Here is an 11787-nt window from a genome sequence, read left to right as displayed (position 1 = left end):
ACCATTAGCTTGTTCATTTATTTTGTTGTGATAATTAATTGAATCTTTGTCAAAGAATTTCCAATAAATCTATTTGTGTGAGAGAATAGTGAAAAGGGGAATCTGTAAATAACATTGTGTGCAGGCATAGAGGTATATGAAGTTTGTTTTTCTTTTATTGAAAAAGAAGGTACGTATGAAGTTTGTTATAGGAAGAGTTATCTGATTATAAGTTGCTTGGTAGGAGAATGTTAATTTGCTGGTTATATATTTGATGCCTTGTCTGGTAGATTCTTTTGATGGTGAGACTGTGAGAGAGATGTCATATATTACTCATTATGTATTTGTTTTCAGATTTGTGCACATTTTGGTTTTGAGAGAATAATGAATGTGATATAATCTTTTTACATCAATTTTTTCATTATAACATCTTCACTGGAAATTTGGCCTCATAATTTTGATGGGTTTAGCCTTATTTTGAAATGCAAAGGAGCCCATATGCTTCTTCTTAAGCGCACTGATCATGTTAGGGCTTTGCACGATTACAGTGATCTTGAGCTTGGTTCATAGCTATAACATTTGCCCACATATTTTCATTTGCAGATGTAGGAATCTGTTGTTTTCTTGGAACATGATTGAGTTTTTTTTTTTAAATCTTTTTTTGAAACTGAAGAAGTATGCGAGAAGCAACTAACTAACCCTTGTTCTTTCTCTACCAAGGACGACCTACAAAGACAAGATCAAGAAAAAATTTGTATCAATTGTTACCTCAAAGAAGTAAAAAACATCCCAAACCAAAACCATGCCCATGGTCTCTCATCTTCCAGCAACAACTCTTAAACAAAGCACAAAAAACCACTTCTCTGCAACAAAACAGCCATTTGTTTCATCAACCATAGAAACAAAAACATAATGAAACAATCCCCCTTCCACAGTTAGCTGATGCTGACCTTCTTCCAACTCTTGTAATTGGAGGAAGAATCTCACACAGTTCTTGCTTTGGACCCATTCATATGCCTTCCATGTTTGCTTAGTCCTTAAGGTTCAACAACTTTTGCCTTCCAGGAAGAATCAAAGTCTCACTTGTGTTATTCCTCCACTGCTTCTGCACGCATTGCATGTTTGATTCACATCCATCCATCCGTCTCTGATGGAAAGCATCTAAAGAAAATTCTCTCTCTTTACATTGCTCATGCTTCATCTTTTAAGCTTTGGTAGGTCAGTTGATATTCCTTTTTGTTGCTGGTTTAAACAAATTGGATAGGAACGAATAAGCTTTTGGAATAAACTATGCTCAAGGCCTAATAATTATGGGAATGAAGCAACACCAACAAAGAAAACACAGAGTTTTGGATTGTCTTCTTTTCTCGTTTCCTACTTCACGTTTTGTTGTTCTTGATCAACAGAAACATACAAACTGTAGGTTGGTAAAAGCGATAAGAAAGTCGAATGAAAACACTGGAGCTCTAGATGATGCACCTTTTGAACACATCAATTCGCTAATAATTTGCCTTAGACACTCTTTTGTTCAACTAGAAGACACCGATTTCATGGCTTTCTTAAAGAAATATTCCCTCTGCCATGGCATCCCAATAATATGAAGAAAGAGCTCCAATGTGAGAATCCCATCACCTCTGAAATCTTCCTTTTCCTTCTATTTAAACCTGCTCTACCACTGCTAAATGTTCAGTCGGATCGATAGCTTTCTATGCTTCTCCCGGTTCCTCCAAGCTCAAGCCCTCTCCTCCCCTGCTCCTTGTATCCCAATTTTGAGGCATGGATTCGGTTAAGAAGGAGAAGCTCGAAGCCATGGAGAGGTACAGGAACGGCTCCCAGTTCCTGCGAGTGCTCATGCAATTCGTGCTGCGCGTGGTTCTGCTCGGCCTCTTCATGTCGAGCCCCAACTGGCTCCCCTGCTTCTTCTCCTCCGTTAAGTTCTTCTTTCTCGTTCGCGTGCCAGAAATTTGCGCCATGGCCGCTGGGCCAAGGTTCATATTCATGATCTCCAATGTTATAATCGTCATTCTCGTGGGCGGCTCGAGGGCTCCGAAGAATCCCGCAGAGAGAGTGGGGCTCTACGAGGAGTATGTCATGAAGATCCCAAGCGTGCAGAGCTTGGCCATGGCGGAGGTGAAGGAGAAGGAAGCTTTTTCAGATCAAATAGTTAAAGCAGAGGCTTCAAGTGAAGAGAAATATGAGGAAAGTGAGGTGGACGATGTGATGGAGGAAGAAGAAGAAGAAGGAGAAGAAGAAGAAGGAGAAGAAGAAGAAGAAGAAGGATGGTTGCCTGCAGAGGAACTCAACAAAAGAGTTGAAGACTTCATCGCCATGGTTAATATGCAGAGGAAGCTCGAAGCCAGGATGCTCATCTGTTGCGAGTGAAAAGTGGGAAGATTTGACTACTCTCAAATAATCTTTAACAAGTAATAAAATGAAAGAAAAACGAGCATGTTCATCTTCATGATCGTGCCACGGAAAGCACAGAACCAGTTGTTCTTGCAAAAACAACATTTGCTGAGATCTTGTTGATCTCATGCACGGACTCGATGTCTCTTAGCACAATTATGTTGTCGTCTTCCGGGAGATCATGAAGATCATCCACAAAATGCAGGTTTTGCTGGATCATCCAAGAGCTTGTCCCTGCTTAAACTTTTTCTACAATTTCATATAAAAGATCGATCTTTAAATATACTTCATTCATTATATATCAGAATTGTTAAGGATCACCACACTTATGATCAATTGCCTTTGGCTTTGTGCACGCCATTCCCTCACCCTCATCAGCAGACCGGGGAACAAGAAATTCTGACACGAGAGCCAATCCTTCATCTTCTCCCAACACACCATGATTGTTCCATGTCAACACAAATCTTTATTTACGCTGACACCTTCTAGTTATAATTATATGTGCCTCCTCTTCCTCTCCTAACGGTAATCATGAGCAACTGTGCTCATTCGGCCTGATGGCATGTAAATAAATAAGTTAACCTCGTTGGTTTTAATCGAGTTGGATCCTCGTTTGCTAGATTCTCTGAGAATCTTAATAGATATGGCGTTGGTCTGTTAGATTTGCTCGGCGCGTTTAGATAACATAGATACATAAATAGATCGTTCATGTTGAACGTTGCTCCTGATTTGCCATCAATACAATTAAGCTTACATCAACTCAAAATTTGAATAAAGGTAATTAAATAAAATGAGTGAATCAGTAGGACTAGCTAATTGGTTGGAGGATCGGGTTGGTTAAACTGAGCTAGCTAATTGGGTTAGGAAGACCGTTTAGGGTCAACGAAGTTGGGTGATTAACTCGGCAAATTAGGTCTATTTGGATCATTCTTGACTAGCCAAATTGGTTATCTAAGATATTTATATTATTACTTTGTAATTTTGAGAATTACAAAACCTCTCAAAAATTCAAAGATCATTAAACTATTCTTTTCCCCTAAAAATGCATGATAGGTCGCCATTGATACTTCCAAAATCGACCATAAGACCATCATTAAAGTGATCTAAAATCTTAAAAGACCTCTTTGGTGAGTACAAAAGCATGTTTGTTTTGGATGTCTAAGCATTTGAACGAGCATAATCATAAAATCTACTGTTGGTAAATTGTAAAATTCTCCTAAAGCTCATGTGCTATCTTTGTACTTGAAACCATAACAATCTATTTTCGGATCTACAAGGCAATCTAGCTATATATCCAAGAGATACAAAGCATGCCGTCCATCTATCTCCTTTACAAAGGAGAAAAAGAGAAGAGAGAGAGAGAGAGAGTTGAGGTATTGGGAAACACCGCGAGCGACGTAGTACAATTTTGTTCTCTTCTTTTGGCTTCTTCTCCGTGGTCTGCTGCTCTTTTTCTTCTCCTCGTTCGGGAACTGGGAATATCACATTTATTTATATATCCTATTTAACTAATTGCCTTTTTCCTCACGAATGAAATTAATTTATAAAATACTAAACAGAGAGAGAGAGAGAGAGAGACGAGAGATCAGGGGGACGAGACAAGAGCTGGCATGAAGAAGCCTGCATGCGTCGAGAAGCGTGCGCATGCAAAGGAATTCGCTTTAAAATTCGGGCCGCGGCGAGCGAGCAGCCCTGCTCCCGCCCACGTGCCGCGTTCGTCGCCGACACCATCATCCCGCCTGCTTCCCACGTGCTCGCGCACTGATACGACCCTGTCTCCGCCGTTGACCTACTTGACCCATGGGCCAGTCCCCCAGTTGACCGGCCCCGTTTCGATCGCCTTGTGTAAGCAGTCGATTAACTCGAAATTTTCCAAATTAAGTGTTTTTTAAAATTGTCTGCTGCATAAATCTGACGACGAGAGAGCGTGAAAAATGACAAAACAGAAACTTAACGGCTATGTCTATGACGTACGTAGTGGCCCACCCGACAAGAAGGACATGAAGAGCCGCATTTGCCCGACATGTCCATTTCCTTCTGCTAAAGCCTCCACTCCTCCCCTACGTACTCTATTCTATTCTACTACACACTTTAAATTCTTTATGTTTATGAATTATTTCATCGCTGTTGTTTATCTGATAATTCTCCTATAAATACTCGGCTCCATGCACACACAAGCAAAGCGTCAGTCTTCAACTAAATCTCCTTCTTCAGGCGAGCAGTGAGGTTTAATTTAATTGGCCAGGATGCAGTACCAGGCGGCGGTGGCGGCGGAGGCGTGGGGGTACATGGCGGCGGCGATGGAGGGGCTGAACCGGGTGGAGCGGCTGGCGTCGGAGAGCGCGGTGGTGGTGTTCAGCGTCAGCACCTGCTGCATGTGCCACGCGGTGAAGCGGCTCTTCTGCGGCATGGGCGTCAGCCCCGCCGTGGTGGAGCTCGACCACGAGCCCCACGGCGACGACATGGCCCGCGCCCTCGCGCGCCTCTTGGGCTGCCACGGTCCCTCCGCCGTCGTCCCCGTCGTCTTCATCGGCGGCAAGCTCGTCGGGGCCATGGACCGCGTCATGGCCGCCCACATCAACGGATCCCTCGTCCCCCTCCTCAAGCAAGCCGGCGCTCTCTGGCTCTAGTTCTTAATATATCGTATACATCAACGATCGATTAATTTGTTAATTATGATTAATGCTGTTAATTAGCTAGCAAGTGTGTGAGCTCAATTTAATATAATCTACTACGTACTACATAGTCATTTGACAGAGAGATTGAGAGGAGAGGACGGAGTGGGTTTTTAATCGGGTCCTCTATTTTGGGTACGTGTGCATCATGCATCCATGCATGCATGCAAGCTTTTCTTTATCTTGTGACAGTGTAACGCTTTGGTTGCCAATATATATCATCCTCATTTTTATACAAAGATCTTCCAATCTGCTAAAATTAAAAGGAATTGTAAAAAAAAAAAGAGCAAGAGAGAGAGAGAGAGAGAGAGTGTCGATGTGCCAATGGGATTGTCGTCCATTGCCACCAGTGGCAGGCCTCCACGCGTCCCGATGCCGCCAGTTCAACGCACGCGTGATCCCATGGCGCGAGTCTCGGCGACGATCGATGCCTGAGAAGTCGAACCATTGTTCGTTTATATACAGCTGATATTTAAAACTTGTTTCGACTGGTCTATTGTAACCCTTAGATGAGATGCAAATCATGTTTTCACAGCAAATACGAATGAACTTTTTGAACTACACATCATGCATCACACAGGAGACGTACACATGCAAATGCAATCATGATGGTAAAGTTCGCTTACAAGGGTACCCACCTGATTTCCTCGCAAGAAGCTAAGAATGGAGCTGATACTGCAAACAAAGATCAAACATCAGCAGTATCAGCTCGGGCTGCAGCAGCTTTTTGCCTGCCGTTGCACAAGCAAACCTACACAGAGGCTATTGATCCTCTACAGGGTAGCGAAACTACCGTGCGGTGCCTTCTTGCACGCCTGATCGCGTGAAGGGCCTCTACTCCTTTCGCATGAACATTAGCGATAGCTGTTTGTGTTAGCACGATCACACGAATAGAGAACGGTAACGTTTACATCAGAGACGACATCTCACTGTCCTTGAATCTCTGCCTCTTGTAGTTTCTCTGTCCTTGGCTTCTTTCAGCCTGTCAAATACCTCCTTGAGCATTTAAGGGGTATTTTAAAAAGGTAGTTATTTATTTTAGAGCATTTATTTTTTTTTTTTTTAAATCTTTCTGATACTCATAACTTCGACCGCTTAGATCACTTTATGATTCGTGTAGGACACGACGGCGGATTGTTTTGGGCTGGACCACGGCACGGCTCGGCCCGCAACGAATCGGGACGGTCCAGTATACCACGGGGAGTGGCAGCGGTCGGTAAATAACTTCTATAAAAAGGTTAGTTTCATATTTGCAATCCGCAACAGTCCTTTAGTGCGTCCGATTCAATGATCACGAAACCGCAGTTTCCTCTCTCTCTCTCTATCTCTCTCTCTCTGTGGTTGCCCAGTTCCAGTCGGATTCAGCCAATTGGCCATTCTTGATAGGAAACAGTGGGGACCAGTTTTGCTAAGGAAACTAAATGGTGGAAATGGTGAATTGTGCTCTATTTGTAACAGGCAATCTTCCACCTGATAGAGTCGCTAGTGCTCGCTGGCTGTCCCACTCCTGCTTCTGTTGCTGGTTTCTACTTCTTCATCTCTTCCGAATGCTTCCGCCGCCTTCGGCACAACTTTCCTCCGATCCTCCCTCTTCTTCTTCTTCTTCCTCCTCCTCCTCCTCGTCTCGTTCGGAGTGGGTGGAGTTCTTCCTATGGAAAACTGCTTCTCGGAAGACGGACACGACACCGGTCATCGCACCGCCGTTGGCGCCGGGATGAATAGCTCCGACAGATATTCCAAGACTCTAGGCTGTCGTATTCCTTTCATCCAGATCGAGGTTGGTTCTCCTGCCTAGATCTCTCAGCTTGCAACCCTAGATATTTACCTCTGTCTTTTTTTTTTGTTTTTGTTTTTCTGTTGTTTCGTATCTCTGTGGATTTCGGATCGTTTAGATTTGATAGGGAGGGGAAATAAATGTCTCAGATAAGTAGTTTGCCCCATTTTTGTTCCTAAAGTAGTAGTGTATCCTATAGCGATTAGATGCTTTTCTCGTTAAGTTTTATCGGTAGATCTCGAGTCTGTAGTAGGCGGTTCATTCTCGATAGGATGTTAACTGTTTTTGAGTTGAGACTATAGTGAAATGAAATATTTGTATATAATTATGCCAATATCATCTATAATCGGGGTGGGAAACATGAAACCAACTGTGGATGAAAGTGAGTTGCAACAAGTTGGAATATGAAATCAGATGGCAAGCTGATTTGCATGATAAGGAACTATTCTTCCTTGAGACAAGGAAAGAAAAAACTGGTGAACTTAAATTATTTCTTCACCTTGTCCTTAATTCTGAGTATGAAGTTGGAATTCAAATTCAAACCATATTTCGCTGATTGCCTAGCTGAGAACCAGTAATTGATTAATATAATCATCACCAAATCGTGTTAATCCCAACTTTGGGGTTTGACTATTATGGATGTTATTCTCCTTCCATTAAACTCTATGCAAGTTGAAAAACAGAAAACGACAGATGCATTTTACCATGGAACCTGAAATCCAATAGGAAAATGGTTAAATGCACATATAGAACATACCACCAAAAGATTGCAAAATATGAGTTAAAAGTGACTTTTTTAAAGAAATATTACTTTCCAATGGTGCAAAGAGTTTAACAGCCTATTGAGATCTGACAACGAACCCGTGCTGTTTGTGTACTTCCAAACGCAACATGAAAGTGATCTTATTCTCTGTGCAAGAAGACTCAGAGCAAGTGAAGGAAAAACTAGGGTTTTCTTTTTATTTCTTGATGTCAAAAAGAAAATGAACTAGGAAACCCTTTTATTGTTAAGAAAATCTGGTTGAAAGGTTGTGGTAAGGAATTTAACTCTTAAAAAATTGGTTCGAGAAAGGTTGTGACCCTTTTAAAATATTTGGTTAATTTAGAAAATTAGATTTAGGCAAAAGAAATCCCTTCCCTCAGCAGGACTAAAAAAATTCAAGAAACACTAAGAATTAGTTGAAATCTCTTTTAAATATTAACACACTAAGTTCCAGTTATTGATCAGTATGGAAGAATCAATTTACAAAGCAACTACATAACAACTATCTCTCAAGCTAAATACTCTCTGTAGTGGTGGAGAAATTACCTCGTGTTTAAATCACTCTTGTGCTCTTCACTTCTGAAGTTCCCCCTACTTGCTTAACAATTTTGCTTCTTACATTCACGCCCTTCCTGCTAGCTTGGTCTCATTTCTTTCTTACATTCTTAGGACTACTTGTTCTCTTGCTCTCACCAATGTATACTACTTGTTCTCTTCTTCACTGTGCTTCAATCTATCATTCACCTTGTATGGTGGGTATTAGATTTTGAGGTCAGATCTCCTTAATCTTTTACTCGATAATGTTCAAATAGAAATAAATCAACCAATCACAACACACATAATAAGAAAAGCTTTTCCATAATAAAAAGTGAGTGAGTTCACATTTTATACAAATTTATTTTCTTGTTATAAATAGTTTTAAGTATGATGATGCTTTTTATCTACACAGATGGGTAAGGCTACACAGATGAGTGAGGTCATTACCCTTTTGATTTGACAAAACACATGGGTAAGGCTCCATCCAATGTGAAGATGTTTTATGAATGTTATACCAGGGAGAAATAATGACAAGCATTAAGGTGAAAGTGCAAATAAAATAAACTAAGTTTTCATTTAATCATCTATGAACTTTGAATTAAATATGGCCTTCTTTATTTTTTTATAGGAAAAAAATAGCTCAAGTACATACAAATCTAGCTGGAGGAGTTTCAGATGAGGTGAATATCAATGAAACCTCCTCAAAAGTCATGCAAAAATATTATAAGTAGTTAATCATTGACCAAGAGCCTCGTGATTGAAGTTTGCTTTGTTGCAACTTCACCAAATCAGATGAAAAAATTTGATCAAATTTGGTGTGTTGTATATATTTCCTCTAAATACTTAAGCATTTCTAATATTATCAATTGGATGATGAATTGATGTATTTTTAAATGTACTTTGATCAATTTTGAATCCTTTATCAAACTTTTATTAAACGTGTGGTGAATTAAATTACAATATTTTGTGTAAATTTTAATAGGAAATTTATAATTGATATGGATATTAATTGAAATAATATTAATATAAAATTAAGTTCAATGTTTGAGGTAGGATTATAGAAAATACATTTGTTAAGGCAAGCCAGGATGTTATGAGACAATAAGATTTATGTTTAGGATAACATTTTGTGACAAGAATGTTTTGTCACTAAAAGTGAAGCTTTTATTGATAATATGCCTTATGGAGACAAGGATACATGCCCCTAGAAGAAGAATTCTAGTCAAATTTGCCTAAGTAATATTGCCGTGAAGTTACATGATATGACAACTTTGCCTTATGAAAGACAATTTTAGTGACACTACTAGGACAAATTTAATCCCATCTCTAAAAATAATTTTGTCTCAAAAAATAGTTTTAGGAGAGAAATCAATCTACCATTCTGCCTCTAGAAATTATTTTTGTTGTTCTGATAACTGAATTGCAACACAAAAAAATGATTGAATTAATCCTCAAATTTTTCCCTAGGCAATGATTTCAAAATGGGAGGACACATTGATCAAAGTACATGTTGGGTCAAAAACTCACTATATACTCGCAAAAACAAAGAAGAGAATGACCTATGCATTTTTTGTTGCTAATGTTGGTAAAAAAAAGGGAGGAGCAAAATAGAGAAAAAACGCAATGGAGGGCTTGTGAAAAAGAATTAAGAAAGGGTTGGGGGGACCAGAGAGGAAGAAGACAAAGAGATAGGATTGATTTGATCTGTTAGAAGAGGTCGAATGACTTTTTCTCTTATGCGGTGGGTGATTAGGATGAGAGGTTATGGACTCCTCTCCCTTCCCATGACATACTTTCTCAAAAATAATCGAACCAAACTGATTTACCAATGAACCCAACCAAACCCTTAATCAAATTAGATGTGTCCTGTTCAAACTCAAATTAAATTCAAATAAACCCTTAATCAACCTAGGCTAAAAATCCACATCATGGAGAGTCACTAACTCTAAATTAATACCCTAATAATGCTCAAAAGAGCATAGAACATAATAACTTGCGTTCATCTCCAAGGCGAGCTATTATAATGGTTTATGAAAATAAAAATAAATTAGTAATTAAGAAACATCTAGAATCTACATGGATAACACAACTCAATATTTTTCTCCATTTCTAGCTAGTGAATGGCAGGTAAGAAAAAAGACAAGATCAAGGAAATTGAGTAGAAGCAAAAAAAAAAAAAAAGGAAGAAGATCTATAAGTGGCAAATCTACATATTAGATCTAAGGGAAGATAAAGCTAAGAAGATCAGAGATATGTGTATTGGATATCATGAGAACAAGACAAATAAAATAAAAACAAACAACAAAGTGATCTAGATAAGCTATCGCAAGGAGAAGTCATATGAGATCTATATGAACTGATATGGTGGTATCAACAATATATATCTTAGGAAGAGTTGTGAAGCTTTGCACGAACAAATGTAACTTGAGGCCAGTGAAAATTTATATTGGGACATTGAATTCCTCTCTTATGATTAGATTTAACCATGCTGTTTTGATATTTTGGCGATGTGATTAAGTCATTTATATGTGATCTTTTGCATCAAGAGTGCATGATTTATCTAGACAATTGGAGTTTGATGTAATCAAGCTTATATGATAGAATTCATAGATTGAGTACAGATCTTTGAGAAGCTTCAAACTAATGGATAATCAACAAGCTTGATGATGTTGTAACATTGGATTTGCTTTGGGATGTAGTTTGATTATATTAATATTGTGATAGCTAGGTACCTAGAGCTTGGTTCTGTTGAAGTGTTCTGGGATGTTCTCAAGTCATGTGTTTGTGGATGATTCATCCCAAAACGTAGGGTAATTTACAGGGCGACTAAAAACACTAGTAGTCAACTAGAGGCTATTTTCTAGGCGACAGAAGTTGCTATTTGAGCTCCAATTGGTTGGAATGATTGTTAATCATTTGAAATTCTTTTTATTTGACTGGAGATGTTACCATTAGAACCAACATTTAGTGTATCTAATCGATTGGACTAGGGCTGACAATTTTTAACTTTTTGGAAGTGAATGTTGAAGCATAGTATAAGGCCTTTTGGAGATGCTTTGAGCATTGATCTACACTATTTTCGAGAGGTTTCACTGTGGTTCATTACTATTAAGTGTTTAAAGCACATCTAAGATTTTGAATAAGTTTCAAGGCTACAACTTATGCATTCAAGCACTTTGATAATCTTTTCTTTTCCTTGTTTTTTTTTTAATTTTCTCTCTTGGGGAGAATGCATGAAAAAGTTTTTAATAAGATCTTTATCTTCTTGCAAGTTCATTGTTTTGTTCAAACTTTCTTGCTTGTAGAAATTCTTTTGATTTGTGTCAAGGTTTCATATTTATTTCTTTCTTCTTTCCCTGTGCTCAATTAAATATATCCTTAGAAATTAAGGTAGAAAGGGACTCTATTAAAGAGATGGTTCTGATACCAAGTTAGTTCTTTATTTCTTTCTTCTTTCCCTCCGCTCAAGTAAATATGCCTTTTTAAATAAAAGCAGAAAGGAACTCTATTCTACCACCATATTAAATTTAGAAAAACGAAAATGTTACATCTGTTTAGGGCTCGAATAATAAAATTTTAAACATAAAGTGTCATTATAAAACTAAACGCATTGAATCAACAATCTTAATTAATTAGCCTAATATCTCTAATAC

At 38.7% G+C, this 11787-nt stretch overlaps 2 protein-coding genes and 1 long non-coding RNA gene across 3 annotated transcripts; all 3 read left to right on the top strand.

Moving 5' to 3' along the window:
• Window positions 1-1630: 1630 nt before the first annotated feature.
• On the top strand, window positions 1631-2647 carry LOC141832374 (uncharacterized). Its single transcript, XM_074719874.1, has one exon. The coding sequence runs from the start codon at window positions 1756-1758 to the stop codon at window positions 2359-2361; it is 606 nt and encodes a 201-aa protein (XP_074575975.1). The 5' UTR covers window positions 1631-1755; the 3' UTR covers window positions 2362-2647.
• Window positions 2648-4631: 1984 nt separating this feature from the next.
• Window positions 4632-5015, top strand: LOC141832107 (glutaredoxin-C5-like). Its single transcript, XM_074719590.1, has one exon. The coding sequence runs from the start codon at window positions 4632-4634 to the stop codon at window positions 5013-5015; it is 384 nt and encodes a 127-aa protein (XP_074575691.1).
• Window positions 5016-6619: 1604 nt separating this feature from the next.
• On the top strand, window positions 6620-9008 carry LOC141831802 (uncharacterized). Its single transcript, XR_012602085.1, has 3 exons — window positions 6620-6837; window positions 8547-8676; window positions 8763-9008. It is a non-coding gene; the product is annotated as an uncharacterized LOC141831802 (long non-coding RNA).
• Window positions 9009-11787: the final 2779 nt, after the last annotated feature.

The sequence above is a fragment of the Curcuma longa genome, chromosome 7 (genome assembly GCF_044706935.1).
Source record: "Curcuma longa cultivar G26 ecotype Majalengka, Jawa Barat chromosome 7, ITB_CL_G26_1.1, whole genome shotgun sequence".
In the NCBI taxonomy this organism is placed as follows: Eukaryota; Viridiplantae; Streptophyta; class Magnoliopsida; order Zingiberales; family Zingiberaceae; genus Curcuma; species Curcuma longa.
Note: the sequence above shows the minus strand (reverse complement) of the source record. Positions and strands in the feature narration are given on the sequence as shown.

Coding starts and splice junctions, on each gene's coding strand:
- LOC141832374 (XM_074719874.1), top strand. CDS start 1,756: ATGGATTCGGTTAAGAAGGAGAAGCTCGAAGCCATGGAGAGGTACAGG.
- LOC141832107 (XM_074719590.1), top strand. CDS start 4,632: ATGCAGTACCAGGCGGCGGTGGCGGCGGAGGCGTGGGGGTACATGGCG.